Source organism: Cyclopterus lumpus, chromosome 25, assembly GCF_009769545.1.
Source record: "Cyclopterus lumpus isolate fCycLum1 chromosome 25, fCycLum1.pri, whole genome shotgun sequence".
Classification (NCBI taxonomy): Eukaryota; Metazoa; Chordata; class Actinopteri; order Perciformes; family Cyclopteridae; genus Cyclopterus; species Cyclopterus lumpus.
Window position 1 is genome coordinate 5,703,427 of NC_046990.1, and position 27,432 is coordinate 5,730,858.

At 44.4% G+C, this 27,432-nt stretch overlaps 1 protein-coding gene across 3 annotated transcripts in view; it reads right to left on the reverse strand.

The window, feature by feature from the left end:
- The window catches only part of cdk14 (cyclin-dependent kinase 14), a 150,594-nt gene that overhangs the window by 23,076 nt on the left and 100,086 nt on the right, over positions 1–27,432 (reverse strand). For all 3 annotated transcript variants that reach the window (XM_034528777.1, XM_034528778.1, XM_034528779.1), the window contains 3 exons: positions 24,596–24,644; positions 21,034–21,173; positions 14,789–14,939 (listed from right to left, as the gene is read on the reverse strand). In XM_034528777.1, the coding sequence (XP_034384668.1) occupies positions 14,824–14,939; positions 21,034–21,173; positions 24,596–24,644 (305 nt within the window). In that variant the 3' untranslated portion in view covers positions 14,789–14,823. The remainder of the gene's footprint in view (positions 1–14,788; positions 14,940–21,033; positions 21,174–24,595; positions 24,645–27,432) is intronic.

The following is a 27,432-nucleotide window of genomic DNA, read 5'->3' on the forward strand; positions in this document are numbered from 1 at the left end:
AGTAACATTAATGCAATATACATAGGGGAAGCGAAAATGAAGAGTTTGCGTTCTTCTCATCTTGTTGTGCTATCTTGATGAGGTCCGTTTCCTCGACAGACTTTTTCTTTCGAAATCATTTGTTTCGGCATCTGGATGGAAACACACTGCCACCCTGGCACTCTGATTTCTGGATGCGCAATGTCAGACAGATACGCCGCATCAACACATAAACACTTCCTGCTACCGTTCTCTGTTTTGTGCCACCGGAATTCATTTTACAGAGCCGAGTGAAGCGGCAGCAGTTGCCGCATTGAAGCTCTCGTTCTCTCCCGCTAATCACAAGGTTTTGGGGCTGCGGCATTATGCTAACTTACACTGGCAAAGGGGAGGGGCCAATGGGCTGCTTTGATAAGTCAAGCATGGCGAACATGAATGAGGCAGCGACAGGCGAGGCAAAACACACATTCATTCCTCTCACAATGCCGAGCAGCACTTTTAATTAAACCTTATCCAACATGATGAATAATGCAACAGCTCCCTCGCAATCCACCGTCTTCTTTCTGTTGCCCACCACGCTGCGTTCAACCATCACATGCATACATTAGGCAGAGGAATGGCAGAGGAGAAAGCCTCTGCTCTATCTGGTGCACACCAAAATAAATATACAAAATGTTTTTTTTTTTTTATAGTTTTGCCAACAGTGGGGAAAAACTGCGCCCGTGCAGAAATGAGCAAAACATGGTTCAGATCGTCTGATTTTGCCTTCAACGTCTGCTGTTTTGTTTGCTTTGCTTGGAACACGTCAGAACCGACAAAGTGGGGAGTGAGAACTAAGTGCACACATGTTGCTGCTCAAAAAGCACTCACTCTCAAAAACAACCCCAAGAAAAAAAGCATGTATACTTTGACTGGATTCAGCCTCTGTTACAGGGGCAAAGGGCTCAGTTTGAAGCTCATGGAGACAAAGTCCAACATAACTTGTTCCCTGTGGGAGAGAGATGGCCTCACTGCATCAGACAAGACCAGCCGCTGAGAAACACATCAGTCCCCCCCCCCCCCCTCTTCCAAACTCATGCACACACTCCTAAAGGGATAGAGAGAAGGGGTGGAGGAAGGGTGAGAGGGCCGGGAGGGAGGAGGAGGAGGAGGAGGAGGTGGGGGGCTGCCGGTCAGAGAGAAAGGCAGCAAAAGGGATATTCAGAGCATTGAGGAGTGAAAGGATTGTATGGGAGAGTGAACCCATTACAGGGCAGACTGGCTGGGGGCATGGGAAGACATGGAGAGGGCTGCAGGGAGGTGCTGGGTTGCATTTAGCCCGGAGAGGATCAGCAAAGCGATGGTTTGCCAGGAAACCTCAGAGACTCTACTGAACCCAGACTGGCTGCATTGAGAGCTGTAACCTGTTTAAAACGGACAGGATACATTGTGTCTCTCAGAACTGATGTGTTCCTGCACATTTATTGTCAAATTATCAAAATGTACATTTCTAATTCTGCATCTAAAACTTCTGTTGCAACATTTTTTCATTTATGCTGACACAGCATTGAACAATGTAATGACTACCTTGGGGTTTTTCAGTCAAGTTACACTTTACATCCACGTCTGGGCAAAATGTCGCCACTTCATCATTTTATCCCCGTGGACCGTTGTGTGGAATTGTGATTAGCATTTGAAATATTTGAAAGCTATGACCACACAATGTGTTTTGTGAGGTTGCGGCGACCTTTGACATCCAAATTCTAATCAGTTCATCCTTCAGTGAAGATGGATGTTTGTGCCAAATTTTAAGAAACGGCTGTGGTCAGAAAAGATGTCCTGCATCCACAGATCACACTTTAATCAAGGGGGTTTTCTTCTTGGGTAGTTCCAATGACACAAATAGGTCTATTTTTGAGCACTCAGAACACTGTTTCCGGAAATAATCTTTTTCTGTAATCTTGAAATGCATTGAGCACCACAAACTAATCATCATTCACCTCTATTGTATTCTACCTAATGAAGGTGTAATCAGGCAGACAGGGATAGTGGATGTCATACACTAGTCAGCACTCAATACTTCCCTGGAAGAGTTTGGAAATGAGTTCAGGAGCAAAACAAAAAAAAAAAGCAACTATGTGAAGCGTTTTGAAGAGAGAGAGAGAGAATAGAGAGGGCTGAAAGATGGAGGAGGGGGTGGAGGGAGAAGAGACGTGGGGTGTTTTTTTTTTTTTGGAGAGGAATGTGTTGCTGCAGCAGAGCCAACCAGCCACAGCAGTGTGTTGTACCAGCCAGTCCCACAGCCCTGCACAGCCCAGATAAAGCTCAGCACTGTCGGGCTGCTGCTGGATAAGATACTTAGGTACCAGACCAGGCTGGTGGTGGGGGGGGGGGGGGGGCTGGAAAACCACCCTAACGCCTAACAGAGCATTGCTATGGAACAGTTCTTCCACACCCGGGATCATGTGCAGCGACGGCATCTTTAACACCATATTTTTATACAATATCTGTGCTGTTCAACTAAGGTGTGGTTAAACACTTGGTGAAGGTTAAGGGTTATTTATTTTATTTAAGAAATAACAAACATCATTGGATTGTGAGAAGCAGACGAGAGAGCCTGAGAGAAAAGCTGCACACTGATCCACCACCGACCTCCACACCCTTACTTTCTGCTTTGCTACATTTGAGAACACACCTCTCCCTCCGTTGGCACAGGGCGGATATCATGCGCCGCAGAACTGTGCAATATGAATGTAATGCCTAGGGATTATTAAACTGTGCAAAAGGGCAAAATATTGCATGGAACGTTTTTTTTAAGTTAGGCTGAGGCATATCCTAAAAGATCAGATATGGTGAGGACTGATGGGAAAAGCTCTGCAACTAGCCCTCGACAGTGTGCTGTCTGCTTCTTTTTGGGCCTCTACTGTAGACAGTAGAACATTCATTTTGTTCTTCCATTAACAGAGCAGAGGTGTTGGGAGTGTAACTGCATCATCCCCTGGTTTGAGTCCAGACAGGGTTCTTTGTCCGGCATCGAACCCAATCGGTACCGCTCGATTTGAGCTTGTAGCGTGTAGCTTGTCCTATCTTAATTTTCGAAGTTGGGATCTCAGATCTGCTATCTTATCGTAACTTAAGAAATACTAGACTGTGAATTTGAGTCCTCAAAGGCACTCGTTGTGTCCTGTCTGCGTCTTTGATGAGAATGTAGGCCAGTCGAGATGGACAAGCCTTGACAGCTCTCACTTGCTATTAGCTAGCTAGCTAGCTAGCTTTCAGGGACAAAAGAAGAGGGCGTTCAATTTCAGCTACGAGAAGTCGGCGGCTCTAGTCGTGTTGCTGAGGAGAGGAAACACCACCTTATAGGGAAGTTTTCTCCTCAATTAACCTACTCCAGAGACTGACGTAGCAATTTGATCACATTTTTAAAAGAATCATCGTGCCAGTCGATATATACCCATTAATACATTCTGTAGGAAATTGAAACCATCATCCCTTGGTTTGAGGAGCCTTTCAATAATTATGCTTCAATATTTCGATGGCCATTGTCACTGCCATACAGACATAACAACTGTTATTTTAAATTATGGACAGGGTGTCCTTAATTCAGGCCACGCCATTCTAACTTACCTATTAACAGCTGATAATATCTGTAATAGTTACATTGTTGTCCTAAAATAAGACGTTGTTCCCAAAAGCAGTTAGGAGACCGATTTCTGAAACACTTAAAATCCTAAATGTCACCCTGAACTGAGATAAGATAGGAGCTATTTGTTGGCTTTATTTGACCCATTACTGACCTTTAGCTTTCATTGGCTTGACCCCTCATCACATCCTTTTGAAAATATGTTTGCATTAAGGCGGATGCAAACATGCACTGATTCACATTTTATTTTGATGTCATAACACAACATGAGAGCTCAGGTCAGCCAGGCCCTCGGCCTCACAGTGTTAGTATTCAGGAAGTGTGGGCTGAGCCATCTTACCGGCAGAGTAAGCACACTTATCTCACTGCAGGGGCCGGTCAACTGAACACGACTTTTTAAACAGGGAATCAATAATCATAATATTTCTTTGCAAACAGGGGGCAGGGAAGCGTTTCCTCCTGCGTCTCCTTGAACACCTCCTCCCTTTCATGCAGTGACATTCAGGTCCTGCCACTCTCTTCCCTGCAGTGTGGGCTCCCCTATACAGGGTGCAGTGTTTCCAGGCCCCTCACGTACAGGGCTGCAGTGTGCCGCTCACATGCAAACTCCCCGACGAGTGTATCATTTGCCAGTCATGTCCAATTCGGATCGAGTCAGTCTCCTGCTGACTTCCTGTCTGGGCTCGTTGATGAATGATGGGAAAACAGATCTGGTACAGTACGATCACAAGACCCGCATGCTGGAGCCAACAGCCGGTGAGAGACGCTGAAGGATGACTCGGCTCTTTTGGACTAAAAGCAGCAACGTTTTGGGCTTGGATCCGTATCATTTGCTCACAAAGTACTCTTCATCATTGTTCAGTGTTTCCCTCACATTTGTATTCACGTCATTGTGGAAAATACGCATACAGAAACACGGTGAGCCTCTAGAGGTAATTAAAGGCCGATATCGAAATTCCAATAAATACATCAGACAGACAAACGTTTTGTTTCAACTGATGAAACTTGCTCAACTGCCAATGAGGACTGTGTGATGTGGTAGAAAGCTCCAGAATTAAAGACGCTAATGGATCTTCAATTGAGGTTTGTTTTGCCAACATGGCAACCACAACAAATGGGGAAAACAAGGCAGGAGCTGATGTTACTGGTCGTTGAGTTCACTGAATCCCCCACCAGCAGAATGAGACCTGAAGCAACCACAGGTCCAAGTTTGATGATCTGGTTTGATCCAAGGGGCAATCTTTTTGATCTTAGTTAGTTGAAGTTGCGATATTACTCATTATCATTTTGATAACAAGTCCCTCTATTATAAGTAGGCTTGGGCATTGTGATGAGATATTTAGCGGCCACAATAATAGTCCTCAGGTGTCTACGATAGCAGAGTAATATTCAATTATGCCTACATTTTATGCTACACCGCATTGTTGTAGCATGTTAAAAAAAAGTGTCTGATTTGGTGTTACTGTGGTTATATAAAAATGTAAGTTATGGTGCTGTTAGATCGCTGCTAGGCCGTCCCGTTAATACAGGTGAGTGCCAGAAACACCACATATCTCGGCTCCCATGTTAAAAATCACGCAGGCCGATTCATCCAAAGAGTTTGTTTCAACTCAACTTAACAGTGAAAAGCAAGTTGTGAAAGCATCCCAAATCAAATAATCTTAAATACTAATATCCAGACTGTCGCTGCTGTTGACTCCTTTGAACCTTTCCTTGTCGGCAGTAACTGACCAATTCTAACAGATTGAAAATAAATGAACCCCATCCATGTTAAAGAGCCCACTCCTTTAATTCCATCATTAAACACAACATCATGATTTAATAAGCGAAATATGAAGTCATTTTCAGAGCACATTGAGAGAACAAACCCTTTTGATTTTGAAGACCTCGTGACCTTTTTTCTAACACGACCCTCAGAGCCCCCGGCCGATAAGGCCCCTGAAAAATAGAAGAACTCATCATTATGTCGAGGCTCTTGGAACCACTGGCAGGTTCTTTACACTTTGAATCGTGTTAATGAAAGCGGTATATATGCACTAATTGGAAAACGTATACATATGTATGCTGCTCTTCTACTTGGTGAGCAGGTCCGCGCAACGCAGCAGACCTGCAGCAACATGCTCCCAAAAGCTCCTCAGTACAGTAACTACATGTTCACGGGACCAAAGCTCCACTGTCCACCCGCTGCAACCTTCAGATTGCCATGGGGGAACATGTACTGCTGTGGTTTACAAAGACTCATTGGGGGTCTGGATTCTGGAGAACCAGCACTGGAGCAAAACCATGTAGATGGGGGCAGCAGGAAAACTATATCTTAGTGTGGCGTTTGTGACCCGGTCCGCCATGTTGGAAACAGTCGAACCAGAACCAAAAGCTCAACGGTAACATGTGGGGAGAGGAGTAGGCAATGCACGGACAGAATCTTTGTTTCATATTTCATCCGCGCTGCCTCGTTTGACAGATGGATCAGAGTTAACGAGCACTGATTGACAGCAGTGTCGAGAGGCCCCTGTGCTCTGATTGGTTGTAAGGAGCCTGACGTTGTCACAGGTTGTCTGTCTCGCGACGCACCGGGCAGGAGAGTTTGAGCAAATGTGACATCAAGTCATTTCCCATTAAAGTCGGCAACTGTGGCTTTAAATGCCCGATGCTTTGTTTACAGCTACGCCAAGTCAAGGAGGCGTTCGGTTTTCCCGGTGAAATAATAGCGAAGACGCTCCCGCTCTGGATCGTTCTCATTTTTCCTGGCAGCTTTGTCGGAGCACAAACACAAAGTGGGTCACATCTCTGCAATGCTTTTTCTGAAATCATCTTGAAAATAGCTAAATAAGTAGCCACGTCCTCACTGCACCATTGTGCCACATGCCCCCTGTGCGTGGCTCTCTGTAACGTGATGGTGCTTTGACTTCCTTACTGGGAATCGACCAATTGCACACACCAAAGAATCGGCACCCTTTTTTTTTCTCATAAAAACGCGTCACAGCCATTCAAGGTAGAGGTGCAACAAACAAGACAGTACATCCATCAGAGCTCATTATCCCACAATGCTTTTAATCACGAGGCTGACAAAGTGGAACTCATTAGCATGCTTTATTTGATACTAATTCACTCGGTGGAGACGAGGAGCTCCAGATCTGCCGCCGTAGAGGAGCTGTTGGCTGCGCCACATAAGAAGGAGTTGTTCTTTTCTTTTTGGAAGAGCAAAAAAGGGAAGGAGGTACGTGCGCGAACACTCATTAGGGAGAGCCATATGGTGGTAGGAAGAGGAAGAGGAGGAGAGGGGTAAGAAGAAGAAGAAAAAAAAACGGGGAGATGGAGGGACGGGAGAGCGAAAGCGGCGCGGCGCTTCGTCTGCGTCTGCCGGGACACGTCCGCCATTGTCGAGATTTGTTTACAGCGATTTTGGACGCATCCACCAAAACTGCCGGTCACATCGCTTTCTCCTCCTCTATCAGTGTTTTACTTTTTCGGGTGTTGATTTTTTTTTTTTCTTCAGTTGACTGAAAATCACTCCGCCAGAAACATACAGAAATATATCAATAAACCTCCCAATGTTACCACAACAGACCTGTGGAGGGGGAAGGATGGAGTGCTGGGAGAGAGAAAGGGTGTCATTGTGACGAGAGGGAGAGTTATGATAATGGGGGTCGGATCTCCTCCTACGCGGCCTGATGGCATCTGCTCCCTCCACTGATCAACAAATTATACATGAAATCAATTCCTGCACCTCCTGGAGGACTCCTCCCTCCCTCCTCCTCCATCCCTTACCTCCTCTCTCTCCTCCTTTGGCTCTCTCTACTTTCTGCTTTGTCTTCATTCCTCCTCCTTTATCCAGCGTCCTCCCCCCACGTCGCCTCCTCCCCCCCTGGCTTTGTCCTCTCATCGTCTCCTCTCTTTTCCCTCTCACCCTCTCACTTGACAAACAAGTAGGAGAAGTTTGTATGTGTGTAGCCAGAGGGAGTGGAGCACAACCCTCCTCCGTCCTCCTCCTCTACCTTCCCATCGCTCCCTCTTTTCTTCTCTCCGTCCCGCCTAACCCTGCCTCTGTTCTGGCCGTCTGAGAGGGCACGCTTCAGCACATCCAATTCCCCCACCTGTCAATCATCCACCGCACAGTGAGAGGGAGGAATACTACACAAGGCAATGCTCTCACTTATAACATTCATATACAAGTAAACCTTGAAACGAGGAAGGCACTCGCAGATGGCAAACTAGTACAAAATGTCAAACGCGCCATAATGTTTCATTTGTACCTTTCATTCAACTCACTTGTTTATTGTTTTCATGACATGTCTCAAAACCCTGGCGATGAGGTCGATCTCTGGTAGATAATAACGAGAATAAATATGAAACTAAATCTGTATCATACCCTCGAAACTAAAATGAAATCGAGTTTTGAGTTGAAACTAATATTGCTGAGCTATTAAAAAGATATTTAGCCAAGGCTTTGATCCCTGCACGTTCTCCACGCAGCGAGTCTGAGTAACGCAGACTGTACTGGTGTCTGTACACCACTTCTCCAAATTAGCCTCCCCGCTGATAATCGATGGCAGCACCTCCGCCTCTAAAGCGACTGCCGTCACAAAGAAGCAGCTGTAGGTTGCTACTGGCGACGAGTACGACAACCACCACCACAGACATTAGAAAACCTCCCAATCAATATGGAGAAATAAAAGAGAACCCGGATCCGAAAATGGGCGCGAGGATAATTAGACCCCAGCGGACGCAGATATGCACCGGCAGCATGAGCAGCACGATGCTCCACCAATTAACAGACAGCAATACACACTTCATAGTTCAAACACTCACACACAGACCTGAGACCTGAGACTTCGGTCAATATTGGGAATTATTCATTGACTTTTTTTTTTTCTTCTTCTTCTTCTTTTTTTTTTTTTTTTGTACATATTAAAGTGAAATTCATCATATCTGGGACACTTTTAGAACAGGAGGAAGTGGCTTTATGAAGAACGTTGTGCTCCGCCGTAAAGGAAAAGGGTGCGCTGGATTCATAACACAAGACAGAATGCGGCGCAACCACGGTTTTACCTCCATTATCTTGGAAGCCCAAATTGTAATTGAAAATAAAATGAATCGACTTAACCCTAACCTGATTACGTAGATTAGGTAAGGGGGCCAAAGTCTGGTCCCGCGTTCTGGACCTCTGAAGACCTCTACGCATATACACACATAGTGGAACCTAGCCATTACTCCGGGAGTCTGCAGGCCAGTCACAATGTGTTTCAACAGGAACCAGCTTTCAATCGACTTTCCTTTGTTTACATCCATTCACAGTCATATAAAAATCCTCACTTCATACAATATCTGTTAGCACGGATGAGCGAGGGCCAAAGGTCAGGTTAATGTTACAGAGCCAGTGTAACAATGAAGTGCGTCAGACTTTAATGTACCCTGAGTATCGGCACTGGACGTGAATGTGAGTGGTGGAATTGTGAAATAACAATATCAACAATAACAATATATCCAGTCCAGTCAACTGAAGTGAAAGATAAAAAACGATAAACATCAGCAAACACGGCATCCTGCTTACCACAGAGAGACTGCGTGATGAGAGAATGATGAGGAGTTTATTAGTTTAATCTCAACGCCACGCAGCACCATGAGAGGTTTACCTCAAAGGATGCACACGCGACATTAATATCCCTCCATGTAAAAACATTCTGCGTTTTTTCCACGACAGGTAACCGGAGCTCCTGATCCACGCGCGTTCACGTCAGTCTTAATGAGACCCCCCCCCCCCCCCCCGCGGTGCACAGCGGCGGCGTCCGTGAGTGCGGGATGTAGATAAACGAGGTGAACAGGGGGGGGGCTGGCGAAAGGCACCGCGTGCGAATCGTGTCGCGCTGCACTTCGGCATCGAGAGCCTTCACAACGCTTCTCCAGGGAGGAGGGGGGGGGGGGTAGATGAAATGAAAGCCCACATTACTGGCGGGCGGTGGATCTGGAAAGTTATAAGAGGTGGGGGAGTGAAACCGGCTGATTTGACTGAAGGCTCTCCATTTCTCAAGGCTATGCCTGCGGTTATCCCCCCGCCCCACCCCCCTCCACCCCTCCGACTCACAGCGGGGATATACTTTAAATCACTTTGTCCTCTACCTAGAAAAAACTTTCTGACAGGTCGTTCTGTGGACCGCACCAAATCTGATTCTTCCCGCTAAAGAGCCAAAATATATTCTTCTCCGTCCCGTTGACTTTGTAGGTTTAGGACACCGAGGGCTTCAAGTAGAAAGACACCAGGGTAGAAACCCACCAGGGGACAAATGGAGCTTTTACTTTCAAGAGAAACGCCTGCACAGCGATGACGCTTGCAGGCATTTTATCCCTCAACATTGTAGCATGGTCAGTCGGATGGTACCTCAGACAAGTGTGTGTGTGTGTGTGTGTGTGTTTAGATAAATAGCTGGCACCTCTACACCACTGTCAAGCTTTGCCTGCAAGCCGTTATCTTCAAAGTGACACAGCGATGCTCCAGGGCCGCAGTGTCCCGTCGCCCGACCTGTGAAGGACTGACTGCACAGACACACTGCAGAGAGGCTGCTGCTTCCTGTGAAGTCCGGCCACAAGACAGAGCAAGCGCTAAACCATCAGCCGTCGGGATGACAAAATAATTTAAATCAAAACATTTGGATTTGGAAAAAAAGACACGAGATGTCGGTTGTTGTTCTTGAGGTTACAAGAACAACAACAACCGACAACAAAAAATGAACAAGATGCACCAACAGTCCCCAGGAACACAACAGCTTCGAACCAACCCTTTTTCCTGACTACGGCCTCTTGGTGTCCTGCAGATGGTGACAGCTGTTTTTTCTTGACACACTAAAAAGTATGATCCCAAAATACCGGAGACGCGACTGGACTCGCCGAATACTGACGCCTGGCCGGGAGTGTTGGCGTCAACGGGCGGCCCCCAGCACGTCAATCTACGGCGCTCCACGATGGTGGCGGCGACCGCGTGGTTAATGTTGGGAATTCAAGTAAAACTTTGTGCTCAGGTTTAGGCAACAAAACCAATACTTACCGTAGAGCACAGACCCAACGGCCGTCCACATGTACACCTAGTGCTACGGTTCAACTGAGGCCCTCAATGTAGGCGGGATTTCTTCGCTGATCGTCATAGCGACGCCACATGAAACTGCCATGCGACACAAACACAATGTGGCAACGGAAGACCACGGCGGGGTTCGGCAGGCTGTTTTAATAAATCTGGGTTGAACTACAGCTTGGCTATTTGGATCTCGATCCTCTCTGGCCAATCACCTCCCAGTATCGGCTCAGCTGGCTCCATCAAGGGGACCAGGTACCTCACCCCGTTACGACATTTAGTCACAAGCTCTTTTTAATACTCTTCATTGGTTAAATATGTGTAAAACCCACAGACAGACATAAGCAGTGACCAATAGCATTGATTTATGAGGGGAAAAAAACATGAAATATGGAGTCACAAGGTTTCCGCCCGACAGCGTATAGATATGTAACAATGCCTCAATCCGCTGAAGATTTGATTTCAAAACACAACAGACTAAATTCCTCTTTGGATCGAGGCGCTGAGCTGTTGATTTTGCCTCTTTCATGTTGCTTTTTTCGCTCCCTGATTGAATCAATGTTTTATGCTTTGTTATGTATTCCGACTGTGAGCGCACTGCGTCCAATTCTTCACAGCCTGCAGTGTCAGTGAAGTGTGTTGAAGCTCAGAGACAGGGCAGCTGTCTCCCACTTGTTGTTGGGACTCGGAGCTGGACTGTGTGGTCACTAGGTGGATGTGTGTGTGGGGGGGGGGGGGGTTGCCTCCCCTCGGCACCGAGTTGCATCAGCTAATCTTGTGAATAATGCAGAATCATGAATAAACATGGATCAATGCAGTGCAATACTGTAAAGGAGACCTGCCTTTACCTCCCCGCCCCCTTTCTTCTCTTTTAAACCCCTGCCTCCAGTTCTTCAGTCCACTCCCTCTATCTCTTTTCTCCCCCCCCACACACAAAAAAAACACTCTTTCTTTCCTCCTTTTCCCTCCCTGCCAAAATACACTCCCACTACGCCCCCACCCCCTCCCTCTCCTCTGTCACTCTCTCTCCTCCCTTTTCTTTTCCTCTCTGGCCACAGCAGTGACAGACATTGTAGTACCGTAGTGTTGCCGTGTCTCGGTGCGGACGAGTCAGGCCCGGCCTTCACTCTCGGCTCAATGGCTGCCCGGGTTTCCTCAAAGGCAGCCATCGAGCCAGCACAAAGCCTGCCCACTGGGAATAGACCCACAAAAGAGAAAAAAGGGGGCTGCTCGCCTCCTTTGCTCCGCTACGTCTGAAGCGGCCTGCCTCCACCACCTCCTATAAATAATACAACGCCGCCTCGACAAAAAGAAACCCTGTCCATGCTCCCGCAAGCCCCTGCTCCCATCTCTCTTTTATTCCCCCCCCCCCCCCCCCTCCCTCTATCCTTCCCCCAGTTCCCCTTCTCCTCACCCCTCTTACTTCTGATTTTAAATCCATCCAGTCAAATGTTACATTAAATAATGTACACGTCTCTGTGCTCGATGTGCTCATTATACTTTGCAGCCTCTTATTTTATAACATCTCATCTCATGGAGCCGTGCGCCTGCACAAGCATCCGCAAGGGGTTTTAAAATGGTGAGGTTTTGAGTGAAGCTGCTGGTGTTTTCTTTGGAGAAATGGCCTGAAAGTTGAGAGGTGAGAGTTTTGGAAATGAACGTTTCCATATAGTTTTGGCTGTTGTTACGAGCGGCCTCTGTTTACTTCAATTCCCTAAGACTGTTGTGCGTTTTGATGGGTTTTTTTTCTTCAAGGATTCAAGGAAACACAGGCCGAATAATGAAAACGTTTTTTTTTAACAGCCTTCCAGAAAGAGGAACTTTTCCAAATGTTGCATAATAGTTTACTATAGGGTTTGCTGAGCTCTCACCACCAATACATGAGACGTACAAAATATATAAGATAAGCTATGTGTAGTTTTGCCAGGTGATGTTCGTCAGCCTAATTTAGCTCGACATTACAACACGGCCCATCCACGTGGCAGAATTGACACATATAATGAGAGCAGTGATGGTGGTAGTAGCAGAAATAGATAGGTAATAAAAGCAGTGCTTAAAATAGAAACATGACGAATAATAATTATAATATTACCTGGCAAGTAATGTGTTGGCACTTCATGTTAGCCAGCTCAGTGAATGTCAAGCAGCAACATACCAAGTGGTTCTCTAACTCATTGCAACTATAAACACTTGGGAGGAAATCCAGTTCAAACATGTGCACGAGGGATGCTTGTGGGAACGCACGAGTGTGTGTGTGTGAGTGTGTGTGTGTGTGTGTGCATGTGTCAGTGTATTAATGTGAATGTGTGCACAGGGATTAGGCCGCTATCAGTGAAGCTCTCCCAGCCTGTCAGGCTTTAGAACGGCCCGGACAAAGAGGCTGATTTCAATGTAAATGCAGCAGCTGAGAGGACACAGCTCTCTCAGTGGGGTGACTTCCACCCTCCACACACACACACACACACACAGCATGTAGATTTGGTAGAGAGAGATGAAATGCTGAGGAGCGTCGCACAAACTTGGAGATTGCTCGTAGCCGAGATGATTTTGCAGCTGTCAGTAATTGCAGACGCACTCTGCTCCCCAGCGCTGTGCTGCGGCCCTGTGCTGGTCCTCACAATCCAGAGTCCATCATTAGGACAGCCATTATCCCCGTGGCTGGCCTCTGCACCTCTTATTACATGCAAATAGTGCAGCTTTATCCGAGTGGTGAATGAGACCCCGGCCTCTAAAGAATGGGACACCCTCCTCGCCCACTCAAAGCCATTCCTCCATCTATTACTGCATTCTGTGCTTCAGTGCACACGGCACAGATCTCATGGCGTCCTCGGTGTTGAAAGGTTGAGAGAGCTGTCAATGAGACTACTTGATGAACTGAACAGCTAATGGTCAAACTGAAGCCCACTGTGCATTACAATAGTGTTTTCAAACACTTTATGGTCTATTTCTATCTTCTTTCTTTTCAAAGCTTATTTGACTTTTTGGATGTTGAAGTGGCGAGTTTTTGAATTTTGTATTTATTGCGAAGATTTATTGTCCTTTTCTTGACAGAAACGGGCTCCCATGTTTCACAGTCCAATGAGTTACAAAAAAAATGGAGACTTGTCTTTTGCTCTTTTCTGTAGTGTTGAGAAGTAGAACTCGACCCTCCTCGGGCACTATTTTTTAACACTTATTCAGTCCTTGCCAAGACATAAAAGTAGTTTCTATGACTCCCTTGGAAAAGATAAAAGCTTTACGGAAGAAAGTTTGAAGTTATATCCATGAAGAAATGTTTGTTAACATCCCCGACTGTCAATAGGAAACATCTTGGATGGTTTTGGGTCCCATCTTAATGATGACGTGGCAAAACAGTGTCTTGAGTACAAAGAAATCCTACATTACATTAACAAATCCTATGAAAGCTAATACAAGATCATTCAATGACGACAGGTAACGCCAGCTGTTCAATATGAATCTATGTGCTCTCCATCATATCTATAAAATCAGCTGTGGTACCTACAGCCCGTGGATCTAAAATGAGATTCAGAGTATTCAGGGTACACATCTAAACCCGCCTGTACTGGGATCAGACTGCAATTATGGACGCAGTTGCTGCCCACAATATTACAAGAATGGTTGAACCATTGATATTTTAGCGTGGTATGAAACACTTAAGTGCATTTTGCCATTGGAGAGCCCGTCACATGTGTTAAGAGGTACTGTGGTTATGTGCTTGTGGAGGACAGGTCCCCAATAGCAACAGAATAAGTGCATACAAACCACGTCTTGTAAATTCAGAAACACATCCTTTCTTCTTTTTCACGGTCAGAATGTGATGCAAGACACCGTTAGCCCACACTATACTATGCAGAGACAAAGCTACTCATTGGGAAAATGAATATAAAATGAAGCTAAAATGTAGATATAGCTACACCACACTTCAGACTGAACGCCACTCTAGCTAGAATTCAAGATGTATAGATGTATAAGACCCAAGAAAAAGCAGTAATCATCTTCCCTTGTACCCGTCTTCCCCACGAAGAACATTAGAGTTTCACCTCATGTATCCCTGTGCTTTATTTCCCGTGAGAGTGTGCATACTGTTGGTCTCTTCTTCTCGCATGCTAATGAGCACGTACCTGTCAGGCAATCGTGTGCAGGATGCTGCCTCAGGTCAGTGCTTGCTGCCAGAGGATGCCTTGCCATGGCTGTTCCTTCGTGCACACACCTGTATGCTGTCCCCGCTCTCTGTCTGCAGCTTGACATTTGGTACGGTGAAGATAGAAGACACTGCGGGGGAGGAGGAGAGGGGGGGGGGGGGGGGGACGCCGGCAGATTAGACAGCAAGAAGAACGTTTCAGAATGAGTTGTTAAAGACAGAAATGGTTATTACATGAATATTTAGTTGGCAGCGTGAGTCTTTTTTAAATGTTGTGGTCAATGGTAGGAGTCTCTTTAGAAGGTATTTTAAGTTGCGACGTGTGACATTTTAACACTTTTTTATATTGGAATATTTTTGGAACATGAGCATAGGCTCTCACCGGCAACATGGCCGCTAAACATATTGCACAGGAAGTTGGATGGAAAATACTATACGCGATACTATACGTGACCCTTGAGTGTGAAATGTTTTAAAGAAAGAAGGTCATTTTATATATATATTACCCCTTTTCAGTGCAGGAACCTGTGGCTTCCCGTGACCTGAAATATCCCATAATCCTTTGTGGCTTTGGGACCAGGCTCTTCCATGCCGTTCTATCATTTCTATGCACTTGAAAATGCTAACATAAGTGCAACGCTGTTTCTGCTATCGTGTTTGTTGAGGTCGTAAAGGACATAACGTCAAGCAGCAGATAACTTCTATTAGCTGTGTGCTAATGTTGTTGGCAAACTAGCATTAGCACGGGCATACATTATTACATCCATTCTTCCCTTCTAGTTGACGGGTTGACGTTGTCATTAGCATGCTAATGACATTAGCATAGCTTGCTGATGTAAAAAAAACTCACGAGTTTAGAACAGAGTGTGGAACAAAAGCTACGAAAAATGAGGTGCCGTAATTTGTAGATATCCCTCGAAACGATTTCCTTTGGTTTCCAAGTAATCGTGAACGAGGAAGTATGAAGACCGCTCAATCACACAGGATGAGTCCAACACACTGCGATCTTTTCAGTTTTTTTCACGTATGTTTTCACAATTATGGCACTCATCATTTGAACCCAAACAACAATCTTTTCCTAAACCTTACTAAGTAGTTCTGTTGACTGAACCTAACTGAGTTTCCTGCGGAGAAGGACGTATTTTTTTTAAATATTCGTATTCATGTAATCAGCGGAATGTGACGCGTGTTACTGGAATTCACAGGAAAAAAACAGGAAACACGAGTAACTATTAATAAAAAACTGGGCGAGAATACATCGTTGTGTTATGTTACCTAACTTAGAGGTTATTTCAATGAACATCCTTACGAGAAAGCGTAATCAACACATGCTTTTCAACCATAACAGACGTAATCACATGTGTGATGTAACACCATGGGTCCTCTGCGATGGAGGAGTCCGAGCCTGGAGCTCTGCAGCGGGACGCTATGGCCTTGGGGAGGCGTGCCTCGCAGATTAAAAAAAAAAAAAAACATGAGGCAAAGGCCCATGTCGGTATCGTAGAATCTAAAGCTATCCAGCTAGCCGAGCTGACGGTGTCTCAAAGTTGCCAACAAAGTCGTTAAAACTGTTGGCCACAACATTGTGACATTTTCCTAAGTTTTAAAGTTCAGGATACTATGAAATCGTAATACAGTCTGAGGAAAATACCCACTGCTGTACTCCATTGGATCATCATCGTGGTTCTGCTTATATTCTGGGTAATAATAGAGATACAAAGTTGTTTATTTAGCACTAATTCCTATTGGGGGCAAATGGATTTAAATACTGGCTCCATATGGAAGGAGCACATCCTCCTAAGTAGGAAATAAAGGCAGCAACGGACGGACATCTGCTCTATCTGAGCACTTTCTTTCCTTTCACTTCCAGATCTATATAAGTCCAGAGAGACGGGAGCTTTTTCTTTCCCCCCTCAAGTCCTTTGCTCACTTCTTGTTCTGCCAGACACCCACGCACTCACTGAAATCAAATTAAAAATGTCACAATCCAATCCACACAGTAACAGCAACCTCAGGAGCTCTTATTGTCTCAATAATTCTGCCATTGTCCATGGTAATCTGTCTGGGTATTGTCTGGATAAACCCATAACACACAGGACAATAGAGTGCACAGTTGGCCGTAGAGAACATACGCCTCATCCCCCGCAGGGAGAACATGGGACGTTCATTTGAGAGGTTCATCACTTTCTCCACCATCTCTGACATGTTTTTTCTTGGCTAGTGCATCCTCCGCGGTTACTTGCAGTACTGGGTGTTGTGAGCGGTACGGCACGCTCCCACTGGGCTGCTCCCAGTGGGCTGCTCCCAGTGGCTCCAGTCTCTCCTGGCGGAGGAACATAATTACCATGCTGTGGTTGTAGTCAAACACTCACAGCTGGAGTAATTAGCCACTTCTTTATCTACATTCATTGCTCATTTGCATAATTTTGACACATCCTTCCCCCACAAAACTGAAAGTGGCAAATCCACACACACACACACACACACACACACGCACACACACTTTGTGTTTATCCACTGCTGTCCTCATTTTAGGAAACAGTTTTAATTCACTCCCATTCTTCCGTCAGTCACTCTGCTGCTTTGCCTGTGTCACATGTGTGTGCAGAGAAGAGAGAGAGATAGATAAAGGAAATAGAGAAAGAGAGCAATAAAGAGAGAGAAAGAGAGAGCAATAAAATAGAGAGAGAGAGAGAGAGAGAAATAAAGAGAGAGAGAGAGCGAGCGAGCATGACAAGAATCTAAATGAGCCATATCTCTTCTCTCCCTCTCTTAGTGACCGCGGCTCTCATTCTTTTCAGACATGACAACCTGCTGGGTGCTGATAACAGGATTAATAATGCTGAAAAATCCTAATCGGCTGGAATAATAAAAAAAAATTAAAAAAAACTCTCCATTAAAATTGCCACCATGTCAGGATAACAGCTTAAGGGATTGGTGATGTATGTAGCGTGTCAAATAATATGCACATGTCATCTCTGACATACCTTCATTCAATAACACAATTCTGTGGGATTAATTGAAATACAGCCTCACTGTGAAGCTTTGGCTGTAGCATGAAAACACAAAACAGTATTAATAAAACATCTCTGGGGATGAGACTGATCTCAAAATGGTCACAAATGTGTTTGACATGATCGAGAAATGTCCGAACACATTTTCCAATCAACACTTAAACACCAGTTTTAAAGACACAAATTATATTTCACATACAGATTTTTGACTACAACATTATTTTTTTTAAATATATTTACAGATGCCACAGATGCACGCTCTGTTTAAGTGCTCGTGGAAAACTGGGACATCTGGACTTTTGGAGAAAGCGGGTGTAATTTCAAAGTGGGACAGATGCTTTTTTTTAAAATAGACGTCTGTAGATCAAAACCCTGTTGGAAGTGTGAGATATACGTACACTGAATACACGTTTAATACAACTACCTTTATACATGGTTATGGTAACTGATGAAAAGCCTGGTGAGGTATCACGCAAGAAGACATACAGCTGTTTTAGGAAGTTAGCATCATAACATCCACATCATAACAGAGGATTCTCTGGGTGAACAAACACAACCCGAGGTCGCTGATCGTCTCCTTCGTTACAGAGTCAGAGAGAGAGAGAGAGGAGCAGGAGGAGAGTGAAGGATCCAGAGGGAGAGACTAAACAGAGCAGTCAAAGAGAGACGTACCTGTGTTATTTTAGGAAAGCAAACGGGATCTTTTGCACATTTATAGATATTGTTTGACTCAATGCAATTACATTTTATGACGACGAGTGAGCAATTGCTATTTTTTCAGCTTACTTGCAATTTATTGTCCCGGCCGTGTTTTCTCAAAAATTGCGAATGGTTTTTCATGCCCATACAAAAAAACAGATTATCTCCTCAACCACAAGGGCTATTTGAATAATGGCAACAGTATAATATACAGATAACACTTGTGATATTGGTTAAGATGCTGGTTGAATTGTGTTTGAAGCATGTACAATTGGCTTATATGCGCCCAGGCTTTGCTGTTTAGTTTGGTATGTGGCATCATTATTTTCGTTATTGATTCATGAACACATGAACACATTAACACATGAACGTGAACGCATGAACGACATACTGAGGACCTAGTTTGCACCCCGTGGGCCAGAGAAGGCCAAACTAAATAAATGAATCACATACATTTATAAATGTTTAGCACGTTTTCTCATTTTGAGGCACAATAAGACACAACAATTAAAATCATCAAATTCAATCAATAATAATAATAATTAATATACACAATATTTTTCTACTCTGATATACTATACTTTACTGTTACTATTATCTTTATCTGTACTAATATACACTAGTCTATTGAGTGACCTGTGTGAGCTACAACTAGTTTTTTACCCTAAATCTGTTTTGACAATTTGGCAAAGTTGCATTGTTGAAAGAATGCAGAATGATGTTATGGTCTCCTGTCTGCAGCATAACCATATACAGTATGTACAGTCCGCCATCACTGGATCCCTCTGGAACGTTCAGACAAGCTCGGGCTTGATGAGGACCGGCTTTGTTTTCTGAGCAGATTCATGGACGTTTATTCACGATGATTTCAGAGACAATGATGCACTCAGTTAATGTCACACTGAATCTGAATAAGTTCATCATATCTGCGTGTTTAGATTTGATTTAACCTAACTAAGTAGTTTTGTTTCCTAAACCTAACTAAGTAGTTGTGTTGCCTAAACCTAACAAAGTAGTTGTGTTGCCTAAACCTAACAAAGTAGTTGTGTTGCCTAAACCTAACTAAATAGTTGTGTTGCCTAAACCAAACTAAATAGTTGTGTTGCCTAAACCTAACTAAGTAGTTGTGTTGCCTAAACCTAACTTAGTTATTTTAGTTTCCTAAACCTAACTAAGTAGTTTTGTTTCCTCAACCTAACTAAGTCGTTGTGTTGCCTAAACCTAACTAAGTAGTTGTGTTGCCTAAACCTAACTAAGTAGTCGTGTTGCCTAAACCTAACTAAGTAGTTTTGTTTCCTAAACCTAACTAAGTAGTTTTGTTTCCTAAACCTAACTAAGTAGTTTTGTTTCCTCAACCTAACTAAGTTGTTGTGTTGCCTAAACCTAACTAAGTAGTTGTGTTGCCTAAACCAAACTAAATAGTTGTGTTGCCTAAACCTAACTAAGTAGTTGTGTTGCCTAAACCAAACTAAATAGTTGTGTTGCCTAAACCTAACTAAGTAGTTGTGTTGCCTAAACCAAACTAAGTAGTTGTGTTGCCTAAACCTAACTAAGTAGTTGTGTTGCCTAAACCAAACTAAATAGTTGTGTTGCCTAAACCTAACTAAGTAGTTGTGTTGCCTAAACCAAACTAAATAGTTGTGTTGCCTAAACCTAACTAAGTAGTTGTGTTGCCTAAACCAAACTAAGTAGTTGTGTTGCCTAAACCTAACTAAGTAGTTGTGTTGCCTAAACCTAACTAAGTAGTTTTGTTTCCTCAACCTAACTAAGTCGTTGTGTTGCCTAAACCTAACTAAGTAGTTTTGTTTCCTCAACCTAACTAAGTCGTTGTGTTGCCTAAACCTAACTAAGTAGTTGTGTTGCCTAAACCAAACTAAATAGTTGTGTTGCCTAAACCTAACTAAGTAGTTGTGTTGCCTAAACCAAACTAAGTAGTTGTGTTGCCTAAACCTAACTAAGTAGTTGTGTTGCCTAAACCAAACTAAGTAGTTGTGTTGCCTAAACCTAACTAAGTAGTTGTGTTGCCTAAACCTAACTAAATAGTTGTGTTTCCTAAACCTAACTAAATAGTTGTGTTGCCTAAACCTAACTAAGTAGTTGTGTTGCCTAAACCAAACTAAGTAGTTGTGTTGCCTAAACCTAACTAAATAGTTGTGTTTCCTAAACCTAACTAAATAGTTGTGTTGCCTAAACCTAACTAAGTAGTTGTGTTGCCTAAACCTAACTAAGTAGTTTTGTTGCCCAAACCTAACTAAGTAGTTGTGTTGCCTAAACCTAACTAAGTAGTTGTGTTGCCTAAACCTAACTAAGTTGTGTCCTGTGAAGCACTTATTGTAAGTCGCTTTGGATAAAAGCGTCAGCTAAATGACATGTAATGTAATGTAATGTAATGTAATGAAGGCAGAAGATCATGTAATCGTAAATAATGGTAAATAATAAAATGTGCTTATGATGCCCGACTTTACGTAAAGTCCTGCCAGCAGAAGGGTGGTGTACATGTTGTGTTACGTACTGTCCTGCAGCTCCCAGAGCCGTGGAGGAAGGTTGCTGAAGTACTCGTGGTTCAGCGCCGCCTGGGCCGACAGACGGTTCTTTGGGAAGCACTGGAGGAACCTGGTAGCCAACTCCTCGGCATGGTCCACATAGCCCAACCTGGACACGCACAAACACACATGATCAGGAACGTACACACACACACACACACACACACACACACACACACACACACAGTATATACAGAGATTCATCCGGATCAAACCTAGAGTTACCTATCATTCATTCCTCTGAGAAAGAAACTCACTTTTCCTCCAAGTCACAGAGCTGCTGACAACAAAAAAAACAAGCCTCTAAATTATACTGAAGGTTTGCTGACTCAAGAGGAAAAAACACTTCTTAGATACGCACGTACGCAAGAGTGTATCACACACGCACACACACACACACACGCGCTTACACCTTGCTCCTTTGAGCTCGCCTCACACATGGCGACTGGGTCACCGTGAGAAACACAAAGTGTTCATTAAAGCTTAGTGCACGCCTGTGTGTGTGTGTATGTGTGTGTGTGCGTGTGTGTGTGTGTGTGTGTGTGTGTGTGTGTGTGTGTGTGTGTGCGTGCGTTCGCACTGGGAGTCACTGAACTCCTGAACCAGCCCTGCATCGCAGCGCCGACGGGGAGCAGAGATTGAAAAATAAACGAAGAGCAACAAATTCAGTCAGTAATTAGGCATCCGCTGCATTAAATAAACATGATGTTATTCAGCGCAGCACGCCGGCCCCGCCGCTCGCAGTGCTCAGAGTGCCTCTCATGTTCTGCAAGCTTCTCATGGTTGGCTCTCTAGTCAAGCGCTCTGACAGACACTCCCATGGCTCTCAATGGGGATCTCAGCTCGACTTATCAGCGGAGAGACAGAGGGAGGATGAATCTCTGTTCGACTCGTCAACGCCACTCGGCAAAGAGGCAGAGATAAAGTTAATGAAGTCCATCAGGGCCTCTTCTTGCCTCTGTCTCATACAGATGGATCCTCCCGTGTACTTCCACTGCAAAGTTTAAAGACAAACTAGTCTTTGTGTGAAACTATACTGATGGGGGAGAAGAAGAAAAAAAAAGGCCTCGTGCCTACATCACTGTTTTAATGATATGGGCTTTTAAGGCCAATAGCTGATGCTGGATCTTTGACTTGTAGTTTGAAGCAGTTGATATTTTCAAAGCTGCAGCGGGGTGACTTCAAACACTCATTAGGGCTTTTTAGCACGGAATGGCAGTGAGAGGATCTGGTTTGAATTGACCCCCCCCCCCCCCCCCCCCCCCCCCCCCCAAGCCCTTCCCGCTGCCCCGTCAAGTGGTCAGAGCTACCACACTGTCACTAACTGCACTCTCTGAAGACATATGATGTAACTTTTGGAAGAAGCAGAATGTGTTTTGAAGGATATTTTCAGGGTGTGAAACTGAAAAAAGATTGAGATCACAGTGTAAAAATGAAGCACAAGGAACTAAAGGAATAACACGGTTCCGATAAAGCCGAAGCACGGGGACTTTCACCATGGAGACCGCTGTCTGCGTCTCGTGTAGGACCAAAAGAGAGCGTTGACTTATTTATGTTGGCTACTTAACTTACGTAGGAATCATACTTATCTTACCCCAAAAACACGATGCTGTCCTAAACCGAACCAAGTATTTAGTTGTTTTTTTTGATCAGCCATCAAGCTCAATCAATCCGAGATGCCGTACGTTCTATGAATTGCTGTGATTCCATAATCATAGAAATAACCTCATTTTAAATCCAAATCAATCCATATCTGCTCCGTCACAGTGAATTGAACTTGACAGGCTTTGCTCTATAGTTTCCTCTGCAGGCATCAGGACAAACAGGTAGACATATGTAGGTGTGAAATCCCCTGGATGCGAGCACGCTGGCCTGCGAGGAGTGTCGACGCACAATAGGCGCACATTCCTTCGTGCTACTGCTGTCAGCTCGGCCGAGAGACTAAGTGCACATCTGCGGTGAGCTCGATCGTATCTCCTCCAAACTATCAAACAGCTCCAGGTGATGGCACATTCGTGGCAGAGAGAAGCATTCCTTCTTCAGCGTCGCATGGCGAGGGCTTTTTCATGGTATTCTATCAGAAAAAAAGCCCCCACCCCCACCACCATCACCGCCGCCGCCGCCGCCACAGCAGAACGTGGCAGACCAGTGGCTTAGTGGGAGCAAAGCTGCAGCAGGAGCTTTCATGTCTTTTATCTGGAGACGTCCGATGGAGCGCTTCCACCCCGTCTGACTCATTTAACGATGAGGGTGTGAAGGCGACTTGGAACTGCACGCGGGCAAACAGGCCGCAGCATGCAACTCCATAGTGGTCACACCCTGTATGCAGCGGTGGTCCAACGGTGTGGGTTATTAGAAAGCTGAAACCGACACGTTTGATCGCAGCTTTTTTTTCAAACGTATCAAGTTTTTTCGATGCATAAAGAAATTGCTGTGATTGTGTCTCAGCGAACCACACAGCTGTTACAGTCCACTTTTAAAAGGATGCATATGTTTTACCACGTTCGGTTATGTTCGGGGAAAGTTCAGGGTTGGGGGAGGGAGGGTCACCGTAACAAACGCCTGGTTAAGGTTACGCGTCAAAGTTCAAATCACTCCCATTGTTTCAGCTGGACGAGGAAAAACAGCAAGATTGCTGAGGAGAGGGAGCGCACACACAGAGTGAGTGTCTGGGTTCATATCAAATCCATCGCTGGCTGGCCTGTGATAAAAGGCAGCAGAGAGGAAGTGATGGTCATTAACATTCCACCTCACTTTCTTCACATTTCGATTTCCTCCTGGACTGGGAAGCAAGGGCCAGGAGACTGGGAGGGGAAACTTCCACCACGCTATCCTCTGCTTTTTTATGTGTCATCACATCACATCTTTAAAATGCTGCAGACACAAGAATGAATCGTCTCCAACCTTTTCTATTCACAGCTGTTTTTACATGACAGAAGAGACACGATAACTGAAGAGACTTTTATCTTACAAATGAACTGTTGATAGCTGATTTTCATAAAACATCGAAAGCACACAATTGGATAAAATAATCTTTTCATTTCCCCATAACGACGGGGTACCAGAAAGATGCTCTCTTTCTGTAAACCAAGACAAATACAACAGCCCATCAGGTTCAGCTTCCCACTGAGATGTCACTTTTAAGACATCATGGTCAGAAGCCTGTGGTGTAATGGGGGAATACAGGCGCGGATTAATATAAATCACACATGTGTTTGAAGAGTCCTGCGCGATGAGGGCTCTCGTCAGCGGGGATGGATCCTCGCTTGCTGATTCCAGCTGATTAGAGAGCTGGAGTTTGATCACTTGCTGGTGCTGCTTTATAAAAAAGAAGAAGAAGAAACTACGGGAAAAGAGACAAACTCCCCTTTGCCCTCTGCGGCCTCCCCTCCAGATGTTTGCCTCGGGCACACAGTGGCACACATCTGGGACCAGCCACAACGACTCCTTCCTGTCTACGCGTCTGTTGTCCCGGAGCAGAAACACACACACACACACACACACACACACACACACGAGCGGTTTACTTACTTATTCCACGCTTGTCTGAGCTTCTTAGCGCTGTACACTGTAAAGCGGTCTGTAATGAGAAGAGGACAACAAACCAACAATGAAGACATTTGTCATCTCATCACCAAAGCACATCCATCCTAACATCATTATTTAAAAAACTCACAGTTGCATTGGTTCATATCTTATCACATACCGTACATCTTAAAAGCCCTTATCACTCACTGAGTTTATTACGTGCCTTGCAATTAGCTAGTTTTTTCTAACCGCCGTTAATCAACTAAGTGCCGTGTAAACGTACACTGACTTTACTTTCTGTGGGTTCCAATACTCCAACTGAATTCACACTGCATGTAACCCGTCCTTTATAAGGGTAGTGCCATGGTGTACTCACATTAAAAAGAATAACAAGAGTTTATGGAGCACAGTGAATGTCTCTATTAGTGACGGACATATATTTCTTTTGGAAACATCGTGTGTTACAAGACATTTTGCAGTGTGTATATCATCATCACTATATGAAAATCATGGTGTCGACTCAACCACTGAGTTTGTTTATACAATAAAATAAGTTAAACATTTTGCACATAAATATAGATAAACATATATATATATATATAGTTATGGCAAAATCAATGTTTTGTGAGGTCACAGTGACCTTTGATCTTTGACCATCCTTCAGTTCATCCTTAGGTGCATGTTTGTGCCAAATTTGCTCCAATTCTGCTCCAGTTTAGGGAAACAGTACACTGAGTTTATTCTACTGCGAGTGCGTGAGGCTCCGCCCTCTTCTCTCGGTCTCAGCCAAAACTGCCATGTGGACACACAGGAGGGCTGAGCTGCCAACTGACCGGCCACCACTCAAGCTAGCCAGCCACCCAGCGAGGTAGTCCACCTCCCGACACTGCCAGCCTAATCCCACCAGCCAGCCACCCAACTGTCAGTGGGTCCAGTCATCCAGTTCAGGGCCAGGGCTGGTGTGAACCGGCCTCAGCTCCCTGGATGCCAGAGGTGAAGTAAACAGAGGGACGCTGGGGAGGTGAGAGGGTTTGTAGAGACTGCAGATGGCCTCTTCTTTTTGTAACAGAGACGGTGCATGTTTGTCTTTTTGGACATTATGTAATTACGGTTAACGATTTACCGGGAGGATGTGGATTCTTGTGTCATTAAAAGGGAACTCAACTATACAGACGCATCATTGCAGATCAATCCATATTAGATTATGCCGTTTGGAAACCATCATTACTATAACATGTGCCATGTATGTTGTAGTGTATATGAATGAATACATTTTCATATCCGTACAAACAACTGGAAAGCAAGGTAAAAGATTGTATATATACAATTCAGATTTTCTTGAATTTACATTTTAATGTGGCATGTAAATACAACATGTAGTGTGTCTATGGATGCATTTACACCATTTTATTTCATCAGTTATAAAACATAAACATTCTATTTTCAAGGTCACTGAAACTTCCTTGTTTCCATTTGGAAAGAACTAAGAAGAAGCACGTGGTGTAGAGGTCAGCACTGTTCCTCAGAGCAAGAGGCTCTGGGTTCTCTCCCTCAGGAGGGTTTGATGGAATGTTGATGGACAGAGGATGGTGAGACCGACGGATAGATAGATGGTTAGATGGATGGATGGATGGACAGATAGATGGTTAGATGGATGGATGATGGATGGACAGATAGATGGTTAGACGGATGGATGGATGGATGATGGATGGACAGATAGATGGTTAGATGGATGGATGGATGGATGATGGATGGACATATAGATGGCTAGATAGATGGATGGATGATGGATGGACATATAGATGGATAGATGGATGGATGATGGATGGACATATAGATGGATGGACAGATAGATGGTTAGATGGATGGATGATGGATGGACAGATAGATGGATAGATGGATGGATGGATGATGGATGGACATATAGATGGATAGATGGATGGATGGATGATGGATGGACATATAGATGGATGGACAGATATATGGTTAGATGGATGGATGGATGGATGATGGATGGACATATAGATGGATAGATGGATGAACAGATAGATGGTTAGATGGATGGATGGATGAATGGACAGATAGATGGTTAGATGGATGGACAGATAGATGGTTAGATGGATGGATGATGGATGGACATATAGATGGCTAGATGGATGGATGGACATATAGATGGATGGACAGATAGATGGTTAGATGGATGGATGGATGAATGGATGGACGCACGAATACATGGATGATAGATGGACGCAAGGATAGTTGGATGATGGATGGACATATAGATGGTTAAATGGATGGACGCACGGAGAGATAGATGGACAGATAGATGGTTAGATGATGGATGGATGGATAAAAGGATAGATGGATGGACGGAAGGATGGATGGATAAATGAATATATGGATGATGGAGGGATGGATGGACAGACTGTGACCCATGAACAACTGTGACATGATTGATCCATAATTGGATTTTTGCAAAGAAACACATCTTTAAACTCTTCCGTCAGTTATTATTTTACAATATATGATCATATCTGCGTTGATGCCTCTCTCACAACCTGAAAGCCTCTTGACCACAATGCACTGCACTCATTAATCTCATTGTCTCCCCATCCAGCCTTATTTGAAAAGCCTTGACGTTCTGCTTTCACCTACTGAGGGGAGTTGCATTGTTCATTATTTATCCATCTGGCTTAGACATCCGGATTTTTCAGAACTATGTGATGCACCAATCATAACTTATACAGCAGCCCGATCACTCTGCTGATCACGCGAAAGAACTTTCTGTCTAGTAATCAGGAGCGTTGAAGTCTTTTCACACGACACGACTGACTTGAGTT